Source organism: Eubalaena glacialis, chromosome 1, assembly GCF_028564815.1.
Source record: "Eubalaena glacialis isolate mEubGla1 chromosome 1, mEubGla1.1.hap2.+ XY, whole genome shotgun sequence".
Lineage (NCBI taxonomy): Eukaryota > Metazoa > Chordata > Mammalia > Artiodactyla > Balaenidae > Eubalaena > Eubalaena glacialis.
Genome location: NC_083716.1, coordinates 84135447 through 84160137, shown reverse-complemented (window position 1 = coordinate 84160137; position 24691 = coordinate 84135447). Strand labels below are relative to the sequence as shown.

At 35.0% G+C, this 24691-nt stretch overlaps 1 protein-coding gene across 1 annotated transcript in view; it reads left to right on the top strand.

Moving 5' to 3' along the window:
• The window catches only part of RYR2 (ryanodine receptor 2), a 537153-nt gene that overhangs the window by 77414 nt on the left and 435048 nt on the right, over positions 1 to 24691 (top strand). The window contains exons 4-6 of the mRNA XM_061190410.1: positions 9112 to 9128; positions 16591 to 16605; positions 23405 to 23479. Of these exons, the coding sequence (XP_061046393.1) occupies positions 9112 to 9128; positions 16591 to 16605; positions 23405 to 23479 (107 nt within the window). The remainder of the gene's footprint in view (positions 1 to 9111; positions 9129 to 16590; positions 16606 to 23404; positions 23480 to 24691) is intronic.

Sequence of the window (24691 nt, the reverse complement as noted above, 5' to 3'; positions counted from 1 at the left end):
GATGTGTGTTTAACTTGATTTCTTTTCCCCAATGGCTAAGAAAAACTCCCATCATTATTCATCACCGATGATTCCCTTCCGTATTTATTGTGATGTCTTTTTTTGTCGTACATTAAGTTTGTACATTCCCAGATGGGTTATTCTAAGCTAAATATTCTGTCTATACACATGTCTGTCTATTACTGTGCCGAAACACTGATTTAATCACTGTATTTTAGGAATGTTTTAAATTTTAATTGGGCTAGTTCTACCTTATTTCTTTTCTCTTTTCCTTCACTGATTGTTCATACTCTTCTTAAATATTTATTTTCCCTAATGAATTTACTTGTGGTATTTAACTGAACTTAGTAATTCTGGCAAGAGCCTATGTGAAGAGAATACTATATTATTTGCTTAGCACCCATCCACTTGAGTTTGTTAGCATTAAACTTTATGTGCAAGCCATTTTAATATTATTATGTGCTTGAAAATGGAAGTATTGGTAGTTTTGAAAGTGTGTGTACGTTCCTAAGGATTTGGACAAATTCAGAAAGCAATTTAAATAGTACTACAGGAGCTTTTCCTATTCTAAAAGAGGAATAATTTAGGAGGCAGTAGATCTTAGTCCTCTATTACTCTGTTTAAATTTTAAAAGAAAAAATTTAAACTTCCAAGTGAAAATTCTAAACATTTTCCTTAAGTTGAATGTAATAGTGTGGAAGATTGCCAAGTTTACTGTATTGTGTAAATCTGCATCATTGTTTGACATTATTTGACAAATTCAAAAAAATATTCTGTCTGATCAATACAAAAATCAGAATAAAGACAGGAAGTTGGGCTAAAGTATAATTCAGTGAATTATTGAACTTACTTGGTGACTTCATTTGCTTAATTAAATTTATGGTGAGTTTTTTTCCCAAACTGATGGCAGAAAGGACTTTGTGGTCTCATGTCGTTTAAGAACAAGATGGCATCAGTGATGAATTCTACCAAACATTTAAAGGAGAATTAATACCAATTATTCTCAAACTCTTCCAAAAAACAGAAGAGGAGGGACACTCCTAAACATATTCACCAATGCCAGCATTACCCTGAAACCAAAACCAGACAAGAATACCACAAGAAAAGAAAATTATAGGCCAATATCCCTGATGAATATAGATGAGAAAATTCTCAACAAAATACTAGGAAGCTGAATTCAACAATGCATTAAAAGGATCAATACTGTGATCAACAGGGATTTATTCCATGGATGCAAGCATGGTTTATCATCCACAAATCAGTCAATGTGATGCACCCCGTTAACAAAACGAAGGGTAAAAATCATGACCATCTCGACAGATGCAGAAAGAGCATTTGACAGAATTCAACATCCATTTATGCTTGAAAAACTGTCCACAAAGTGGGTGTAGAGGGAGCATACCTCAACTTAATAGAGGCCACATGTGACAGGCCCACAGCTAACATTATACTCAACAGTACAAAGCTGAAAGCTTTTCCTCTAAGATCAGGAACAAGACAAGGATGCCCATTCTTTCCACATCTATTTAACATAGTATTGGAAGTCCTAACGAGAGCAATTAGCCAAGAAAAAGCAATAAAAGGTATCAAATTGGGAAGAAAGAAGTAAAACTGTTACTCCTTGCAGTTAATGTGATGTAATATATAGAAAACCACCAAAAAATAACACCAAAAAACAAAAAACTGTTGGAACTAATAAACGAATTCAGTAACTGTGCAGGATAAGAATATCAATATACAAAAATTTGTTGCATTTCTCTATGCTAATAGCAAACTATCAGAAAGAGAAATTAAAGAAACAATGCCATTTACAATTGCATCAAAAAGAATGAAATACCAAGGAATAAATTTAACCAAGGTTCTGAAAGACCTTTACACTGAGAACTATAAGACATTGGTGAAAGAAATTGAATGAGACACAAATGAATGGAAAGATATTTTGTGCTCATTAGATAGTAATCAAAACAGTATGGTGTCTGCATAAAAAAGACATATAGATCAGTGGAACAGAACAGAGAGCCCAGAAATAAACCCATGCATAGATGGTCAATTGATTTATGACAGAGGTGCCAGCGTATACAATCGGAAAGGACAGTTTCTTCAAAATATGGTGCTGAGAAAACTGGACAGCGACTTGTAAAAGAATGAAAATGGACCACTGTCTTATACCATACACAAAAATCAACTCAAAATGGATTAAAGACTTGAACATATGACCTGAAACCATAAAACTTTTGAAAGAAAACATCGGAGGTAGTAAGCTCCTTGACATCAGTCTTGGCGAAGATTTTTTGGATTTGACACCAAAAGCAAAGGCAACAGAAGCAAAAATCAACAAGTGGGACTACATCAAACTAAAAAGCTTTTACACAGCAAAGGAAATCATCAGCAAAATGGAAAGACCACCTACGGAATGGGAGAAAATTACATCTCTGATAAGGGGTTAATATCCAAAATATATAAAGAACCCATGCAACTCACTAAAAAAACAATCTGATTAAAACATGGGCAGAGAATCTGAATAGATATTTTCCTAAAGACTTACAGAGGCCAAAATGTGCATAAAATGGTGCTCAGGATCTCTAATCATCAGGGAAATGCAAATCAAAACCTCAGTGAAATATAATTGTAGACCTTTTATATGACTATAATCAAAAATCCAAGAGATAATGAGTGTTGGCAAGGACGTGGAGAGAAGAGAATCCTTGTGCTCTGTTGATGGGGATGTAAATTCATGCAGCCACTACAGAAAACAGTATGGAGGGTCCTCAAAAAACTACAATTGAACTATCATATGATCCAGCAATTCCACTTCCAGCTATTTATCCAAAGGACATGAAAACACTAACTTGGAAAGATATATGCCCCCCCCATATTTATCGCAGCATTATTTTCAATAGCCAAGATGTGGAAGCAACCTAAGTGTATATTAGTGGATGAATGGGTTAAAAAAATGTGGTATATACATGCAACGGAATATTATACAGCCATAAAAGGAATAAATCTTACCATTTTTGACAACATGGATGGACCTTGAAGGGATTATGCTAAGTGAGACAAGTGAAACAGAGGAAGACAAATACTATATAATTTCACTTTTATGTGGAATCTGAAAAACAAACAAACAAACAAACAAACTGAACCCATAGTTACAGAGAACAGATTGGTGGTTGCAGAGGCAGGGTGTAGGAGAGGCAAAATGGGTGAAGGTGGTCAAAAGATACAATCTTCAAGTTATGAAATTAATAAGCCCTGGGGATATAATATACAGCATGATTACTGTAGTTAATAACAATGTATTGTATATTTGAAAGTTGCTAGGATAGTAGATCTTAAAAGTTCTCATCACAAAAAAAACTGAAAGTATGTGTGGTTATGGATGTTGACTTATTGTAATGATCATTTCACAATATATGGAAATATCAAATCATTCATCTAATATAAAGTTATATGTCAATTATATCTCAGTTTTAAAATATTTTAAAAAATTAAGTACTGACTATTAAAAAAAGAAGCATTACCACAAAGAAGTACAGGCCCAGATGGCTTCTCTGGTCAATTCCAGCAAACATTTGAGAAAACAGTAATACCAATCTTAACCTCTTGCAGAATCCTTCTCAACTAATTTTATGATGTCAACATAACCATGGTCTTAAACCATGAGAAAGGCCTTGCCAGAAAAAATGTTATACACTAATATTCGTCAAGGTCATAGATGCAGAAATCCTCTACAAAATACTAGCAAACCAAATTTGTGGATATATAAAATAAATAACATATTATAACTAAGGTGGAATTCAACAGTAGTTAATGTATTCATGAAAGTGATTAATGTCTTTCTCCATATTAAAAGACATAAAGGGAAAGATTACATATTTTAATTGATACTTTTAAAACATTTAAAAAATAAATCATTTATTGTAAATTTGTAATGTAGGGAACTCTTTAATCTGATAGATGCTATCTGTAAAATGGAAAACCAGTGAAATATTGAATTATTTTAGTGTAATGTTAAATAAAGGGGCGAAGGTGGGCACTATTAGAATTAAAAAGTGAATTTAGTAAAGTTAGCACTCAGTATAAATTGTCAGTTACATTTCTATATATTAGCAAAAAGCAAACATAAAATAAAAATTTCTAAGTGAGTCTACTTATATTGGTATAATACAACATCATGTACCTAGGAATAATTCTAATGAAAGATATATAAACCTTTCCATAGAAAATCGAAAAACATTTTGAAGGAAATTAAAGGTGACCTAAAAAAAAGAGGGATATACAGTGTTGGAAGGCTGAGTATTATTAAGATGGCAGCTCTCTCCAAATTGATCTGTCGATCAATGCAATCTCAATCCCAGCAGGTTTTCTTTTTGTGTGCATGAAAATTTGTGTCTATTCTGAACATTATAGGAAATAGAGAGGGTCAATATTAACAAATATAATATTGAAGAAAAGAACAAAGTTGGGGCCTTTGGCTACCAGATATCAAAACTTATTTTGATGGAACAGTGGTTAGGATAGTATGGTATTAGCACAGGCATAGAAAAATAGGCCAAAACAGAAGAGAGTTCATAGATACCTCCACATGTTAGTAACTTGATTTATGATGGAGGTGGCAATGCAATACAGTGGAGGCAAGAATTATCTTTTTGTAAATGGTGCAAGGTCAACTGAACAGCTAAATGAGGGGGAAAATGAATCTGAATTCCCTCCCTAGCAGCATATACCCAGAAAACCAATACCAAACAGACTGAGGTCTCAGGTAAGAGTTAAGATAATAAATTTTCTCAAAAATAATGTAGGAGGATCTTTTCAGGACAAAAAGCACCAGCAATGAAGGAAAAGATGGAGAAATTGTACCAAAACTAAGAATGTCTGTCGTCAGAGTTACCATTAAGAGATGGAAGAGACAGGACACAGACTGGGAGAGAATACTTGAAAAATATAAACAATTCTGGGAAATCAGTACGAACAAAAATAGACAACCTAATAGTAAAAAGTGGGTAAAAAACTTGAACAAATACTTCTTAACAGCAGATATATTCAAAATATCCAAAGCATACGGAAAAATGCTTCATCATAGTACGCTTCAGAGAAATGCAGATGAAAACTGTGATGAGGTATTACTACACACCCACCAGAAGATCTAAAATTTAAAAGACGAAGTATTGGCAAGATGTGAAGCAAGTGAAACTCATACACTACTGATGAGAGTTAAATGTATACCACTGCTTTAGAAATCTCTTTGGCAGTATCTCCTATAGCTAAATATTTATAAATCCATGACCAAGGAATTCCACTCCTGGTATATACCCAATAGATATATATTCCTATATTCACCAAAAGATATATACAAGAATATTCACCATAGAATTACTTGTAATAGCCCTAAGCAGGAAACAACCCAAATGTTCAACTGTTGAATGGATAAATAAATTGTGACATATTCATACCATGGAATATGATAAGCAGGGAAAATGAATTAATTACTGCTACATGCGACAATGTGATGAATCTTACAAACCTAATGTCAGCTAAAGGAAGTAGATAAAAAGAGAACATAGTCTATATTTCCAAATTAGAAAAGTAATTAATGGTGATAGAATAATAGTTAACTTTGGAGAGAGCATGAAGGCAGCTTCTAGGTTGTAGGTTCTGTCCTGTTTTTAGATCTGGGTGATGATTACATGGGTTTGTTTATTTGCTAGTACAATTTTGTGAAGCTATATACTCATGATTTATATATTTTTCTGAATTTGTATTTATTAAAAATGTGGGCCCTCCAAATCATAGTTTTACTTTTAGAAAATTGAAATGACTTCATTATATTTTGAATCCTGGAACACAGTATGCAAATTTTTCAAGTTTTACTCCCTAATCTTAATAATAAACAACATGTGCAGTGGAGAATTACTTATAGGGTAGAGTAGATTTTGTTTTTCACTTTTCTCTAATTTATTATTTTCAAAACCTTAGCAGGGTAATGGATTGTAGGTATGTATTAAATATTTCAATTACTTTTCTTATGTTATGCCTTGATATTAAAAACTTTATGTTGGATGTTTTATTGTTGTGTCGTAGTTATCTAGAAATTTATCTATGTGAAAAACCAGACATGCAATTTGAATAACTGAAACTAAATAACATGTTCGATATCATAAGAATTTCTGGGTTCATTTTACATTCTCTTATCTTGACGTTAACACATTGTATTAGGTGGCACTTACCATAAGAAATAGGCTGGTGAATAATTCCAAATTAAATAGAGACTAAAAATCTGAAACAAAAGAGAAAAAAGATGGTGTATCTTGGTTTTGGCATACATAGTAGAGCTTAGGAGAGTGGGGATTTGAAGTTAAAGACCCAATTTCAAGATCAAGCTCCATCCTTTTTTTCCAACAACTTTGTTGTTGTTGAGGAAAGTGTGTAACACATTTATATGTCATTTGTTTCCTCATGTATAAAATGCAGTCAATAAGATTACACGTAAAGTGTTCAGCTCAAAGCCTGGCACATAGTAACTTCTTACTATATGATCTATAGATTTAATAATAATAACATTCTTTACCTTAAACAGTAAAATAAGCAACTTGAAAGAAGCAACCAAACTCATTTTTGTAGGTATGGAATAGTTCATGTTTTGTGCCCTAATTTATAACTTCTATATTAATTAAATATATTTAAAGTTATTAAAATATACTAATTAAATGTACATATTGATTAAAATATGAATACAAAAATGGAGATGTCATGTGAATGGTCCACCTTTCCTATGATATAATTTATAATTAATTACTTTTGTATTATGTTCTTAACTTCTGTCCTCTCTGCTTAGTCAAGTTGCTATTTAAATGACTGTTTTATTTTCCTTAATGGAAATTGTGTTTTTATTTGAAAATAAGGTTGCTCATTTGTTGGTCTTAAATTTTTAATGCAGTTTCCTACAGATGGTAAAATATTTATTTTCTCTAAATTAATGGAATCAGTATGTTTTTTAAAAATCCCACATACTTGGATAAAAAATTATTGGAATAAGTACTCATTTGTCTTATATGCTTTATGGATTTGGTAACTGCTTAAATTATAAAATTGGTCAAGTTCATTGTGAGCTTTTTATTTCCCTTCCTTGATTAGCTTCATATAAATCATTCTCTTCTTCACTGTTTGCAGGCATTTAATTAAATAATTCTTGTTAACATTCATAAGAGACGTGTCATGAAATTGCTCTTCATCGCTTATGCATAATTACAACTTTATTGTACTTTATCAGTCTTTTAACTCTGTGGACCATTTGTCTTGTCTTCTATGTTTAGCTGAAAATTCACCCCCAGCACATGCTGTTGCTAAGCCTTTCTTTGGGTATTTGGATACTGAGTCTGTTATATTATTGCTAATTCTTGCTGCTTAAAAAAGTTTCACTTTTGTAATATAGACCATTAAAGAGCTTCTGTTACTAATACTAGGAACTATGACTCTTGATTACAATTTCTCTTTCTTCTAGGAAAATCCCACAACACTTTATCTTTGCACTGATGCAAATGTGTGTGTGTGTGTATGTTTAACATTTTGATGTGAAAATAATGATGGGATAATAGAATGTCTTTGTTAATCATTGAAAAAGCATGGCATATCCTGGTTTCCTGATAAACATGAAAGGGAAATCATTTCACATTTCCTTAAGTTATTTTTCATGGAAGAGAATAAATATAAGAATTTGTCCTTTTAAAGGTAGAAAAGTGAATGATAATTATATTATACTGGACTTGACTAAATTGTTTCTCTGTGCCCCAGGATCTAAAGAAATAGATTCATCACTTTAATAGGTTCGTGCTTAAAATGAGGACTTGAGCTTTGGATAACAGCTAAATATCTTGAAAACTTACAGTGAAAACCAGGGCTTTCCATTCAGTAAAGTGTTCTTTCTTAAGTAACAATGTGTTTGTAAATTCAGAGGTTGGGGGTAGGCTTAGAAGAGATTTTTCTGAAGACTAAATAAATTATCGATGAAGCCAAAATGCTCTGTTTTAAGTAATCTGTTGAATCTATTGAATCTCCCTGGGTCTTCAAAACAATCCCACCTGTTTATTTAGGTTGATATTTTTATATCACTTTATAGCATTTAAAAAGTAATCACAATGTATATGCATCTTATGCACATTTCCTTCTTGAAGCTTGTTTACTAAGGAGTGGAGATTCTTAGTTATGGCGAAGTAGCATGAGCTTTGGACCTGATTAATGAATTTTCTAAAGAAAAAAAAATTGCAAGTAAACGTAAATGCGTGAAGACTCTGAAGCAAACCTCAAGTTTCACTGATCCCCAATCATATGTGCTAAAGAAGGGAGGTTGGTTATGGAAACTTACCTTAGAGAGAGAGTATATCCCTCAGTGTTGAGATTTTTAAATTCTGATTGATTTGCTAGGAATCTTAGGGCCTTGTAGAGGCAATCGTTGTTGACATATGGCTTTTTATTTGTTCTGTTTTGCGCTTTGGATATAATTATATTCACTTAATTTTTAAAGAGTCATATAATGGTTATGAGACTAACATGCATTCATTAATAACTACATTTTAAACGATACTTGGATTCTGATGCAGTTTCAGAATAATTTGGCAAAGCATGCCTTTTGTTATACTGTGAACGTTTATATAATGCTAGAAAGATTGGGCTAAGAGAAATTTTACTTCTATTTCATCAGAGATTTATAGTTAGATGCTATATTTCTAAACTGATCTTTTTCGTTAAATACATTTTTATAGTTAGAGGAGAATAGTGGTTCCTAAATCAAAGGCCTGTAGGTTTGAGAATTAGGTAAATGTTCACGTTTGCTTTTGAATATATTAGATTATTGTTATTTCATGTACCTGGTACATATTCAGCCTAATGCCTTTTGAAGTTCTGATTACTAAATTAATTGAAAACGTTTGTTTGTTTGAGGAGATTAAATGTTATTAATTAAAAGTTTGGATACTGTTTCGTATCCTTCAGAATTGGAAGTAGGTTTTGGTGCAGGGACCACATTTCAGTTTATTTAAATGACAGTAATTAAAACCTTGCTAGCTACTTCTTTGTTTACCTGTTACTATTTTGGCTTTTTCTTTCCACAGAAAGTTGACGTGAAAAAATGGGTATGTGTTTCCACGTATCTACAAAGAGATTGTGGTATAAACGGGTGCATGTTTGCTGTTGCCTCTAATGTTTTTGTTTTGCTTCCTAGTGTGGCTGGTACTGAGTATTCAAAATAACTGCTCTGTTGTAATCAACACATATTTTACCAGTCTCCAGTTAGAACCTTTATAAGTTTCTAGTTTTCTTCTCCTGAAATGGAATCTATTAAAATATTCTCTATCCCTGGAACATTATAGTCTCTATGTAATCGGCTTTATCGTTATGATAGGCTTCTGGTCAATGAGAAGGCTTTTATTATTAATATTGTGTATCTTTTACCGAAAAATCTTGACTGTTTAATCTTAGAATCCTACTGCTTAGCTCTCATATTTTTCCATGTGCTATAGAAAAAGGCTTTATACATATTCATACAATCTTAAAAAGAAGGTGAATGAGAAAATATCACGAAGAAAGTTAACAGTTGCAGGATTCTGGAGGCTAATTTGGAGGCCAACAGTGTGACAAAGTGTGTGATGTGGCCAAATTAAGTTACTATTCTTGGTCTCAGTTTCTTCAACTATTGAGAGAGAGGGAGGGAGGGAGAGAGGGAGGGGGACAGAGGGAAAGGGAAAGATCCTTCCAATTCTGAACTCCTTGTAATTCTGAATGGAAATTAGAGTTTCACCAACATTGATGTTCCCGATCCACTTTTTTCCTCAAGTGTGCAAAACAGTGAGGCCCTTCACTGTTGTGTTGTTTTGTTCTTATTTGCCCTGTGACTTAATATGATGAATCAGCAAATACTGGATTACCTGATAGCTTCATTTTACTTTCATTATTTTCCCTGATTCTGGGATGCAGTTCCCCTGAGGCAACATCTTGAGACTTTTGCTGTCTTTTCAGTAGCCTTTCACTTGTGTTTCCCAAACACTTGCCCTGTTCCCCAAACTTCTTTCAGCCCTTCATACTTAAGGAAAGTTTTGTTTATTAAATTTACCATTTCCATGATGATGACACCCATGTATGGATTTTTGAGAACTACTACTTCTATGTTATAACTCTGGAAGTAATTTTAATTCATCATCTGTTTCTTCATAACTAAGCTATTATTAATTTTGTTCAACTCTTTCTTTTTGAAATTTCCTCTCTTCTCTGCCTCTAGTTAAAATTCTGATCCAAATTCTTGTCTTGGGAATGGAAACCTGTTTCTAAGAACATGTGTTTCACCTTTTTGTGCTCCTTCCCCAAGATTAGCCATCCTCAAAGAAGTCCCTGTCTCATCTTTTTATCCCTTCACTTCCGTTCCAGTATTCCTGTGCTGTATCCAAATCAGTAGTTCTCGAGCCAACCACTCAAGCCACTTTAATTCCTTTGGAAATAGAATATTTAAATGAATAAACCCCCTTTCTACCACTGTCTAGAAGTATCCCCATTCTTTCCTCTGCATTTGGTTGCTTTTTTGAAGTGCCTTGCTATGTGGATTTTCTCCCTCTCATTTTCATAGGGATTTCTCATCTCAAAATTTATTCTTAGTAGGTTTATTTGCAAAGCTTTACCTTAGAGATTGCTTTCTAGTTCTGAGAAAGTATTGGAGGTAACATTGAGCTGACAGTAATGCAGTTTAGCTCTGTGACTCACTTCATAACCTATGTCAGCTATTTGTGGGCATTCGTCTCCTTGTTTATAGGATTAGAATCTGGGCTAGCCCTTTCAGGTTCTAAAATATTACTGTTATGTTAATGATAAGACATATCAATGCTGAAATGTACCTTCACTGAGATATCATATAGTGAAAATATCCAGCTGGATTTGCTCTAGGTAACTGATAATCACTATACGTATAGGTCTCAGTAAATTTTAGATTTGAGCTGTTTCTCTCTTTGAAGACCCGTGTAGGTCACATCTTATGCACTTGCCGTAAGGAGTTTGAAAGTCTACTGTCACAGGTAGAATTTGTTACCTTTTTCTGTTACTTGAAGGGTAACAGAAAACCGTTTAATCCCCTGCCTACCTACCTGCTCTGGGGGCTCATTCTCCTGTGTGCCCTGGGTTAAATTAGGACGGGTTCTATGTTTTCTCATAGACAATGAAACACCCCCCGCCCCCAGCCATTTCAAGTCACACAAGCCTCATTTCAGTAATTAAAATACCCAGTCCTGTGTAGTGGAGCACTCTTGATGTTAATTCTAGTTAAGGGTCTGGGACAGCTCAGGCCTCTCCCGGCAGGAGCCTGGAGGGGGCGGGGGGTAGGGAGGAATCTGCATCTCACCTCCCTCTGCCAGTTTCCACACACGCCTGCGCATTGCCTGCGGCTTCTGACCCTCTCAGGGTGTCCTGGCAAGGAGAAGAGGAAAGTTGGCAGGCAAGTCTTCTTTGATGAACCTGTCATTCATCGGGCTGGTCAGGTGTTTTCAGCTTTCTCTCTGGGTAGTTGGGAGGTGACCAGTGGAGATTCTGTCACTGGAAACCTCTGAGCTGGGGTTCTCTTGCTGCATCCACGTGCCCCATCCTCTAGCTGATCAGTGGTGATTACTTCCTCATCCCTGGTCTCTTGGTGGCATTGGAGACAGTCCCAGGCTGGCTCCGTCTAGTGTGGCCCTCATTTGCTCTTGGCAGTGTGGTCACTTCCCAGTTGTAACGTTACTCTGCTGGGACACAGGTATCCCTGAAGCCACCCTCTCTAGGCTTGAGCTGAGGGCAAGCTCTGGGGAAACAGGACTCCAAGCCAACCAACACCTCTCTCTAAGAAACCATCTCTTTGCTCTCCAACCTCTCCTGATAGACTGGAGCTGGGGGCCAGCTTAGGGCAGCAGTTGGATTTTCAGCCACCTGCTTTGGTGTCCCTGTCTGGGTGGTATCACAGTGTGGTTTGGAATATGAGAGTATTTGCCATTACTTTGTTCTGAAACTGGTGTCCTGTTTCAACACCCCATTATATTTGCTTGTCTACAGAACACAGGTGACAACCCCAGATTGAGACTTTTAGAAGCCTTATAAAACTTAAATATATTGAAAATTAGATTTGCTTCTTTATAAATTTTCTCATAGCATCATTCTGGAAACTTCATCACACGTCAGTCAATCTCTCTCTCTCTCCCCCCTCCTCCTCCCTTCCTTCCACTCTCTAGCTGTTTTCCAGTGTCTCTTTGAGCACCTTGGGGCATTTGTGTTTAATCAAGAGCTCATTGAGTAATCAAATGCTGCTCTTCGTACTTGAAGAGAGAATAACATTTGTGAGTTCTGGATTAAAACGTGATGAATTGTTATTTCCATCTACTCCACCCTCAGCCCTCTAGCCCCCTAACCTCTAGCATTGGTTTCTAACACGGAGGCCTGGGATTGCAGTCATGGATGGAGCTGGGGACAATAAAGGGATGGAAAACATTGTCATATTGTTGTATATGAAGCATTGTCTGTAGACCTAATGATGTCTCATACATATTAAAAAATATGTTGATGCTGTTGGAATTATTAAAATACAAAATCCTTTCAAATGTTTCTAACTGAGAGTAGTTTTAATAATGCATTTTTTCGTGCAGCTACTATGATGTGAGGGTCTATGAAGTGCTCTCATGTTATCAAGATTCAATCATGTTTGAAATGGTTTTGAAAAAAATATACAGAATCTTCTATATCCTGATAAAGACAATTTTTTCTAGGTAGGTGGTGCTCTGAGTATAGGGCAGGCTTTATAGGTCCTCAGGTCATTATGATCCACATACTCTCAGTCGAGATCAATTTGTTGGTTTTTGATTGAGAGAAAGGTGGGAAAGGAAGAAAGCCCTCAATAGCTTTTCTACTTCATGTTTTAGGCGTTCATGCAGCTCAGTGATTTATAAATGTGTCACAGAGATAAAAGATGAGGATTTATAGTAGCTTTTCAGAATTATTTTCCTTTACCCTTCTAAAGAAGAACTGGATAATTATATATACATATATATGTCAGACCCTTACACATGAGAGAAAAGACAGTCCATTTAGACACTATCTGTACAGAGTTGTTGATAGGTTGAAAAAGACAACAGTTGCTCCCAATCTGCCCCCAAATTATACTGAATTCTTAAAAAAAAATACCAGCATGCACATATAAACTAGCTGCCAGTGATGGTCATTAATATGAGTAATGCAAGAGCATTGCCATGGGCTGTATCATTATATGTATAATTGCTTTTTCATGGGCTAAAGGCGGAACCCTCTTTTAGATGCTTTCTGGGCCCACCATCAACATGTCTGTCAATCAGTGCAGTCTTGAGTATTTTCAGTGGGGAAGTCCTAGAAAGTTAAGCATTTACGTAGGATATCTTCATCATAAGAGAAATTGTTGAGGTTTTTCACAAAGATATACCCACATATGCTATTAGATAGTATATATTGATATATGTTTGGAACTTGGAATTGTTAATCTTAAATTTCTTTTGCCCTCTAAAATTCTGGGGGAGCATGGTTAATTTTAAAAAAGCCACCGACAGACCCAAGTCTTTAGTGGTGAAATATTTTTTCCTTTTCTCAACATAATGAAATTTACCACATGTATCCTCACTCACAAAGGAGAGAAGACCAGCTGGAGGATTATGGAGAATCCTAGCATCTTGATACAAGGAGAAAAAAGATGACAAAAGAGGCTTAAATCTCATGGATATTTGGTGTGCAGAGTAGGGCATTTCACTGCCTCAGTGGAAACTTCATGTTAGGACTCCAGAGGCAAAATTTTGCCCTAGTCTGTCAGATTGTCCTATTTGATAATTCTTTTTTAGTAGCCCCAAAATGTTTATTTTGTTGCTTTGTTACTATTTCCTTATCTATATAATTTTTAAGAAGACATTTCAGCAAAGGTTCTTTTAAAACTTCTTAGAAAGGTCCATTTATAGAGGAATTAATTTTTGTAATCAGTTGTCATTTCACAAACCTGAAATAACAGTGAAAAAAAATCCAAGTTTGAACTGAAAGGCAAAATTATGGTAGAGGAAGTTTGTACATCACCTCAATTTCTGTTTCTTTCTTTGTACCAGTAACAGATGGAATATAATTATATAGTCTCTTGATGTCTGATGTTTGATTACAATTTTCAGACTAAAGTATTGCTATTTGATTTGTTTTTCTACTCATAATTATTTGCATATGCTAAGAAAATCCCTTAGGGCTTTCAGAGCTACTAGATCAAGTGACATATGCTTATAGACCAAAGACTTCTGCTTCTTTTTATCATCCATTAGATTCCCAGGGCCATCTTTATTTGAGTTAGAACATAAGGATTGCTGTTTCTCTTCCTGGTTTTCATGTTAGTCTAGCATAATGGGGGGGGGGTGCTTACGTCCCCAACTCTTGCTCACATTTGAAGCTTCATCTGAGTTGTCCATTCTGAAGTAATTAAACTAAACCTGGGACACTGAATTACTGCCACTTGCAGTTTTGCCCTAAAGAACTGAAATTTCCCACTTTTGTGTTTCTGTGTCGATTGATTATCATCCCCAAATTTCTTCTAAGACAGAAAGCACCATGCCTGGACTCTGTCTTTATAATTATCCATCTCTGTATCTTGTCTAATGAAATTTTAGCTCTTAAATAATTGATTTCCTTTATTAAACTTATTGTAAGCATAAAAATGATAATGCTTTACACCTAAATTGAGGCTGTTTCAATACTTATCTTCATGCATGAGTTTCTTTTCTCTTTCTATCACATCATCAACTTGTAAAGGATTTTAATTTTCGTTCTTTTTCTGTTGCTCTTTATCATACTTAAGCAGTGTTTACATTGAGATTAAAATAATATATTTTTCCTTTATATATTAATGTATTTTGACTTCTTCTTTGCCCTTGAATGATCCCTTTTGAATATCTTCTAATGTAATAAGCCAAATAGATGGACCAATAGATGATTTGTACAAAAAGTTAATGTCAGTAATGCCACAAATAATCTTTCATGTTCCTGATTGTCTTTTGAACAATTGTCTGTTACATCTGCTCTTCTTTTTCATTCTATAGATGGCCATCTTAGTTTTTGCTAATTTACAGTATTCATTTTATTTTATCCTGTGTACAGATTATTCTTCTCTGTGACTTGCTCATCCTGTATTCACACACAACTAAAAATTATGAAGAGCAGACCTCAGTAACTAAATGAATTTTTTTTCTGTTTTCTACAATTCTAAAGTAGTTCAACCTAGGTAACTGACAAAATCAGGCTGAAGACATTTCTGAAAGAAAAATCTCTAAAACCTAAATCAGTTAAAAACCCAAAAATCTCATGAAGAAAGTATCTATTATAAACCATTTTCTGTAGCAAAATTTTGGATTTTTGTTTTTCTTTGAATTAAGGCTTAAATGATTTTCCCTAATGCCTCAGTGATATCTGCATCACTAGTGATCACAGGTAGGCGTGTGATTGGTCAGTATCAACATGGAGTAAAGTTCCTTGATATCATTTACCACGGATATTAGCTACAAAAATGTAACTACACAGCCTGTATTTTCTAAGCTGAGAATGAAACGGTTCTTTACAGTTTTTCCTTAACATTATAATATTGAAAATGAAAAAAATCAATCATAATAGAATTGCCAGTTAGTAATATACATATATTACTATGTATGTATGTTTCAGGGAAACAAGTGTGGTATTTAACATCTATGTTAGAAAACTTTCCCTTGCTGTTTTCTTTAAAACTAATGTGGATGTGTGTATTTTTTCTTCTGTAGGACTTAATGCACCTGACAACTAAATTTAGCCCTAAGTTTGGAAACATAATATCATTTTTCCTTCTTTGCTCTTTTTCATCTGTTTACCTCTCCCAGGAGTAAGAAGTCAAAGAAACTTTATGGGTCTAAAGAAAAAGGAAGGAATATATCGATATGTACATATTATGTTTTTTAGAAGGAAAAAAGAGCTGTTATAATGTAAATCATGAGAAGTGGCTGAGTCAAGAGAAAAAGAGAAAAGTTTTGTGGTTTTTCTTTGAAATTCACATATCACGATATGTAGTATCTAAGGAATTGCTTTTGTCATTTTTGCATGAAATACGGGCAGCTCATCACAGCATATTAATGGATGGTCTACCGTACCTGTTTCTAATCCACTATTTTTACTTAAGTTAGTTGGGTTGCTGTTTATATTACTGCATTTTTATGCAACAGATGAGATGAAAAAATTTTTAAAGCATTGTCAGAGTATAATTTTAAGATTATACCTTTTCTTGAGTGCTTAAATATGCTGTAAATTGAATCACGCATCAAAGTCAAGTAGCATGTTTTCACAGAAAAGAAAGAACTAATGTAAAAGCATTCTAAAAAAGAGTTTTGCTTGCTACACCTTTTCTCTAGCATGTAGTTGATATTAAGTTTTGTTGTGACAACACAGTGAATGTTTTTTTGTTTATTGTTCATGTAACTCCACTTAGAACAGTGGAGTCTAAAAATAAGATCTTTTAAAATGTCTTTGAAATAATGTATATTTAATATTTTCTCTCTTTTCCTTATGCCCCTACAGAAATTCATGATGAAGGTAAGGCATTGGATCATCTGCTGTATATGTAATACTTTGTATGTTTTGTGTTTGGTTACTCATGTTTAATTTTTGAATTCATGGCACTTTTCTTCACATTTTAAAGTTTTTAAAAATTAAATCAAAACTTTTAAATTTCAGTAAATACGTCCCATGTTTACATTTATTGACATTTGACATCTTTGGATCATATTGTGACATACTAAGTCTTACTTAGCCAACGTTAGGAATTTCTCCCATTGAAACAGATTTTCTTCTGTCATTCTCCATCTAGAGTTTTCACTGTGGGGATTATATTGGCTGTTTTGTGTTTATGCACTGTTGCACGAATACAGTAGGAAATTCATACACTGGAAAATTAGAAGAGGCACCAAGAAGCTCCTAGTGAACTGCTTACTCCAGGAGATGTGAAAATAATTCGACTTCTTTTTATTCCTCAATCAAATTAGAAAAACAAAAAGGTTTTAAGAGAGACAAACTAAAAGGGAAGAGTAAAATCCATGGTCATGTCATTGAAGGACAGATGTAGGGAAAGGAGAGGAACAGCAGAATGTCATTATTTGAGACAAAAAGTAGAAATGTTTTGTTTCATTTTTATATACCTGCTACATTTCTCATGTAACATTCATGAAATTTAATTTTTATCCTAAAAGCTGAGGAAAATTGTGTAGAGAAATTGATTGTGTTCAGGTCATGAAGGCTTAAAATATTTAAAAATTTCAAAAGAATATCATTTCAAAAATATAAACTCTGAAAAGTGTGAAATCAAAATTCTGGATATAGATTTAAAAGGTTGCTTAGAAGAAAAGGAAGCAAAGGATTCATTTTCTGTGGAATTACATTCATATTTGACAAAACTCTGAACCAGGAGCGTTGTACTGACACATGGACCTATTCGCTAACATTAAGAATTTGACAGTTTGGATAGGGTGACAGAGCAGAACACTTATTTGAAGTCCCTATCAACAAGGACGCAAAACATTTTCCAAAATTTCAAATGATTCCAGCCATTATTTTTCAGTGGAAACTCTTGTTATTACCTTGGGAAGTGAGGACATGAACTGCTCAATGAGGCAGATCACGAAACAAGGGATTTGGTTGGGAAAATGTTATCAGCCGCAGAAAACACGAATATGTTCTCTCTTTGCAAATATTAATAAATAATGAAGGGGACTTCCCTGGCGGTCCAGTGGTTAAGACTCTACAGGGGGCACAGGTTCGATCCCTGGTAGGGGAACTAAGATACTGCATGCCGTGCGGCGAGGCTAAATAAATAAATAAATAGATAATGAAATTGGTTTTGATTTTTTTTAAATTAGCAGTTTTGCTTGCTACATCTGCATTTACTGTACTCGTTTTATCATCTCACTCCTATTCAAATCCTTTGTCCATGCCATTTCTGTGGTTCCTTGGAGAACAGTAAATGGCTTAGTTCCTGAAGCATGTGCCTCAAGCTCTTTCATGAGAGCAGATTCATATAAAAATTAATGCAAATAGAAAAATGGTGTCCATTTGGTTTAAACCAGGTGGTGTACCTGAAGTAATTTAATTAAGCTCTGACTTCTTTTAACCGCAAGGCCAGAAACCCAATGACTTATTTTCATACCTGCATTGGATCATCTGGAAAGGTTAGAATTTGACTAAGCGAGGGCCTATGCGTTAAACTATAGTAATTTAAACCAATTACAAGGAAAAGGATGCTAAATTTTATTCCGCTTTTTCACTTTTCAATCGTGCCTTGCTTTGGTTTTCAGACCTGGACACACATCGTTAGAACCTCCTAGAACCAGCCAGATGCTTCCTTGTCGCAGGTGCTCATTTCTGCTGGTGGCACTGAGCAGTGGTCAGTTAGTCCTGTCCTAGGCCTGGTCTGTTCCCTCTGGAGACCTTTGGTTAAGACACCCTCACAAGTTAGCCGTCTAATGCCAAGTGGCTGTCTCGACAGTGGTCAGCTGGATTTGTCAAACGTATTTATTTTGCGCTGAAGCCAGATTTCTCATTAGTTATTATACTCATCCTTTGAACCTGTTATATGATTCACTATGGAAGATGGCAGGGCTGTTTGCATGGCTCCTGCTGCCGGGGACCCCAGGTGGACCAGATGCCAGGCCCAGCAATTCTGTGCTCCTCCTCCATCTTGTGCTGTTGACATTTGCGTTGGAAAGTCACTTTCAGATGATGTGAAGGCTTACGCATCGAGATATTTTGTTTGTTTTTCTCCCTGAAACAACTCATTACCCAAGTATCACTATTTGTATTTGAAGGTAAACTTAAAAGCTTCTCTGCTTAAATATCTGAGCACTATGAAAGAAGTTCTCTAAGGCAAATTCCTTTTTGTTGTTGTCTGTCGTTTTAAATTTTGATTGTGGAGCTTAGTATTACCTAAGCAGTAAACTCTTTTTAAGATTTCATTGTTTTTCTTCTGAAATGGTGTGTTATAATGATCAAGGGATATAGAAAAGTTCTCCTGTAGAGTCTGATTTATTTTTTTAAAAAAACCTCTCAAATAATAAGGGCCTGGAATTATGAGAAATGTCCTACATTGATTAGCATAGCATTTTTGTACAGAAAAAATTGATTAGTAAAACAAAACCTTATAATATTTAGATGTTATACGGTTAGTAAATTAAATGGTTTTAAATAGCAGTGACACTAAAGACGCATTAATAAGCAAATATGTGGTACAAACATATTTTATTAAACACAGAGGAGGAAAAAAACCCCAAACAACAGAAACACATAGCCAGTAATGTTTATGCATGTTTAAACCTCTTGAGTTGATCTCAGTCATTACTATTCTGGTTTTATGTACTATGCTTTTCTGCTGTTGTATTTTAAGCTTGTAACAGTGATATCTCAAAGGTAGCTACAATGATCCAATTTTCCCCTCCCCACAGAGAAGGATAACAGATTAATAAATGATACTTTATGACTGCATATTTTTCTAAATAAATGTAAATGTAGAAGTATTTCCATCAGAGCTTCTGCTTACGATATGGGTACCCTGACTGCACATTTTGGGCCAAGATCCTGGAAAGCTCAAGGCATAGGAATACCTAATAATACCAAATTGGTATTAAAATAATCTGTGGAAAAATTGAACTGTGGTTTGTTTAGAATACGTACAGCTTTGTTGCTTAGATTTTGTTTGAACGTACTCTGAACTTTTTTTATCCACTTACAGTTCACCAGTTCAACTTTTTTACACTATCGTTTAATATTAGCCCTGTCAGTCATCTCAGGGGTCATGGGACCACACCTATGCACAGAACTGAAAAAACTTTTTTAACTGATATTTTCAGAAAGTCCAATTTTACCTTTTATTAAATGATTCTTGGCTCTCTGACACCAGAAATATTTAGAGAGAGGAGTTTGGGAATGGTAGTTGTTCCTTTGGGTTGGTGTTGTTTTTCCCTGAAAGAACAACAGCCCCTTAGTGTAAACCCCCTTCACCTATGGGAGACTACAGTAGTCTTACAGAAGCCAACTTCAGGATCTGCAGAGGGGCCATAGAGGGCTGTTGACAGCTCACCAACCATACCACAGGCTCAGGCAGTCACAGCGGAGAGCTGGAGTGTGATGGACAGACCGTTGCATTTTCAGAAACAGGTAGGGCCCAAGTCACACTCGGAAATGTATGTCAAGGACATGTAAGTTCCAGGTAATACTTTTACTAAAAAGACCTGATAATCCGACATGTAGTTGGAGGTGGTAAGAAATGCAAAGAGAATTAGTTCTTAAACTTCTGTTTTCTTTGCTGTTAGTGTGCAAGTCTTTGGAAGGGAAACTCATGGGATTCAGTTTCTAATTGTTGAATGAATGAATAATTAGAGAAAACTCTCATTTTGAAGGCAGAGGAAAACAAGCTGTGAGCTTATTATGCATAATACCCTTGACATCAGATAGTGTACCTCTCAGATACAGTATTTGAAGATACCCGATAAATATCTTTTGAATGAATAGAAAAAAGTGTTTCTTTTGTGTAATGTTTACTGGAGAATCAGTAGGACTAAAGTATAGATGACATGAATGTGAACACAAGGTTTATTTGTTACATAAAATTTAACTTTCTACTTTTTCTCTTAACTGGTGCAATGGAAAGCACTGCTTACTTTGCGTGTGTTTTAGAGTCCAAGGAACAATGAACATGTTAACTTCAGAAAACACCAAGGTATTTTTCCAAACTGCGATTTTGAGGGGTGGGCTAGCCTTGAGCTTGTTGGTCCATTAGCTTGATTGGTTCTATCTAGTTGGTCCTGGCTGGATTCCCAAAGGTTATGATGGTTATAGCACTGTGAGCTTGTAAGGTTGTGGTTTGGGTGGCCGGAGGAGAAATGGACCCCTTGTTCCAGAGTACTGAATTACTACTGCTTGTGATGTTATTACCCAGCAGTGATGAACTTTTTCTCATTGAAATTGCCCTGGGGGATTACTCAGTCCACCTTAAGGCAGCGTGCTGTAGAGTCTTGAAGGAGTAACCCTGGAAGTGGCTAAGCCAGTGTTTGGTGTAACCACTCTCTTAAAGTACCGGTAGTTCCCTACATCAGAGGAAGTCCGTAAATATTTGTTCACTTAAATTAAAGCAAGGACCAGGCCAAATTTAACAAGAAAATTGATATGATTGATTGACCAAATCAGAAAGCACAAATAAAGAACCAAGGTACGTCTTTGGATGCATCCCACAAACACAATTCTTTTGATAAATGTTTGTTGAATAAGTTATCCAACCTGCCCAAGAGTGGAAATTATACATTTTATTTGTCCTGAATCAGAGCCAATCACAATAGTATTACTTAAAATGACAAGTTAGAGGAAAAGGACTGCAGACCATGTGACAGAAATATTCACTTGTGTTAACAGTGCTCTCTTAAGTAACAAAGTTAATTTAGTGTGGATTATTTGCATACTTTTACAGGAATTGTATTAAAACTAAATTTGTGACATAAATTAGCATTTGAGTAGTGAGGAAATCTGTAGTGTTAGATCCATAATAGACAACTGTGTAAAATCTCTCTATATAAAATCTTTGAAAGAAAATTCAGATACTAAAATATCTCCTCTTAACCAATTTGAACATTTATGTATATATGTGCATATGAACACATGAAATGCACAGGCAAAGCTTTACAGAAAAAACAGCACTCTGGTTAAATCTGAAGCTTGTTCTTCATTTGAAAACATCTTGTTTTGGTTGGTATGACTGTGTAGTGTCAAGTTCAGCTGGATCTTGTAGCTTTGGAACTTATATCTGGTAGGGAAAGGTAAGCTCCTACCAAACTAGTACAAATCAGACAAGGTAAATAAATTGTTCTTGGCCACAATAAATCAAATATATTATGGAAAATAAAAGTACTCTCTAAACAGGGCCTCTTTCTTAGGAGGAATATAATTTTGCGGAGTAGATTTTTCCCTTTTTCACTCTGGAGGTGAAAAAGTAACTTTCCTTTTTCGTAAAGCAGTTTTTTCTCATCATTTTAGTACCTTTTAATACCTATTTTTAAATGGTTTGGAAGTCTTTTAAGCAAAACATGTAAATAAAGTTATTTTAAGAAATTATGTGGAACAGTAGGAAGGGGATATATTTTTAGTAAAAAAGGTATAATAATAATGAATATTAAAGTACTTTCTCCTGTACTTCTTAAAGTATGTGTAAGTCAATAACATCACAGTCATCCTTGAAGACCTCTTTTTCCTACAGAAAAAAAGGGCAGCCTCCTTGGCATAATGTTCTGTACCTCCCATGATGTTACCCTGATCTAATTTTATGGCTCCTGTTTAGTTTCTCTGCGACCCAGCACTGCAATCCCATGATCCCTTCCTCTTTCTTAATACCCTGGAGTTGTTTCCTGTGACACCTTTACTCACCTGGATCGGGGAACCCATCTGGCTTCTCAAATTTAGCTCAGGTTGTAGCTTCATAGAAGAGGGAGCCCTTAACCTGAGTTTAAAGCAGTCGAGGAGGCGGAAAAGACTACAGAGGGAAGGAGTATTGTGTTCTAAGACAGAGCAGTAAGAAAGCTCAGGGCAGGGAAAGTGTGTCTGTTTGGACCACAAGGGATTTGGGGGCGAGGCTAGAAAGGGCTGAGACTAAAGTCCTCTATGTGTCCCCAAAACAACAGCACCTGCGTCATCTGGAAAACTTTTGAAATGAAACATCTCTGTATTTACCCCAGACCTACTGGATCAGAATCTTGGGGGTAGGCCCAGGGTTCTGTGTTTTAACAAGCTCTCCAGGTGATTTGTAAGCATGCTAGAATTTGAGAAGCATTCCTCTATCTCATATAAAGGAATTTGGACTCTTTTTCTATAAACAATTGGAAGATAAGAAAGGTTTTTAAGCCTGAAGATGATTTGATGAATTTTGTGTTTTAAGAAGACTCATTCACTGAAGAAGTATTTATTTAGTCCTTACTATGTGCCGGGCATTTTGCAAGGAATCTGGTATACCAACCACGGTGCCCAAAGTACCGTAGCCCCTGCTCGACGTGGACCACAATGTAATGGGAAATACAGACAACAAGTAATTGGGAATCAAGAATTACAAATTATGGTATTTACTGAACTCGAGTTCATTCTTTAAGAACTAGATCAACTGCTAGCCCCCCACACACAGGAGAAGGTTTTCTTGGTAGCTTTGTCCCAATTTAAGCATTCTTTCCACAGCACTTTGCTCATCTGCAATAGCTCTTATTTTTTCCCATTAAACTTTTCCATGAGAACAAGAGAGCATTGTATGGACTTAGTTAAATTTACTCTTTTTTCTTTTTTTCCTTGTCGACCCTTTCTCTGCTCTATGCAGACCGCTCAAGGGGGTGGCCACCGAACGCTCCTCTATGGACATGCCATATTGCTGCGCCATTCCTACAGCGGCATGGTGAGTACACGTGTAGACTGCAGCTCCCCTGTGGTCACGCTGATCCGTTTGTGCATATGTGGTCAGGAAATATTTGGTAATCCCATTTCATTGATGGCTTTAACAAGCTTGGTTGTATGTATTTTTTTAATATCTTTATATCCTGCTTAGTTTTCTCACTTATAAGATGACAGTTAGCTTAGAGGACCTTTAAGGTCCTTCAGTTCTATCATTATGTGACTTCTATTTTTCGTATCTTACTTTTGAAAGAGTAGGTTTAGGAGGAGAGAGGTGTTAAGAGTCAAGTAAGAAATAGTTCTCATTTCTGATTTTATTTCAAACAGTTTATTTGTTAGAGAATTAAAGCATCCTTACTGAAAAATAGTATAAAAAACTGCCTGCGAGTCCCACCTTCAACTCTCCACTAACTTCTTTTCCTTCTTAACTAGTTGTTCTCGTTGTTTTTCCGTATCAGCTCCATTTACACCCAGTTATCCATTTATCCACTGGGTTCCTCTCAGGCACAATTTACTCGTTCTCATTTATGTATATGTGTGTGTGTGTGTGTGTGTGTATGTATATATAAAATATGTATAAAATAAAATATGTAAGTATTCCATTCTTTTAAAAGCTTTATTAAGTTATAAAAACACTACATATTCATTCTGTAAGATTTGGAAATTACAGAAGAAAAAAATCTTCATGATCACACCAATGAGAGAAAACTGTTGGGGACTTTTTAAAAATTTTCAATCTTTGCTGTTGTTAAAATTTTTTTAATATAATTGAGATCTTGTTATATAACCAAATTTATATCCAGATTTTTTTTACATATTATCACAGTATAAGTATTATCCATGTTATTTAAATTTTCATCAAGTTTATTTTAGTGACTACATGATAGTCCAATACCTGGAAGTATAAAGTAATCATTTCTTTTAAGAAGGAGATAATTCCCAAAATGTGTAAACTGTTCCTGCGCAAAAACTTAAGCATAGCCTCAATATCAGTACCAAAAAAACCAGAAAAAAAATCATCAGTCTTCATCATCATGAATATTGATGTGAAAAATCTGGTTAATGGAATTGAAAATTATAGGAAGAGAAGTAGAGGAAAAGTATAGATGTGATTTTAATAATGACTTAATATCATTTATGTTAATGTGCTACATCACATTAGTAGGTCAAATGAGAAAAACTGTGATCATCTTAACAGGTGCTGAAACAGGTTTTT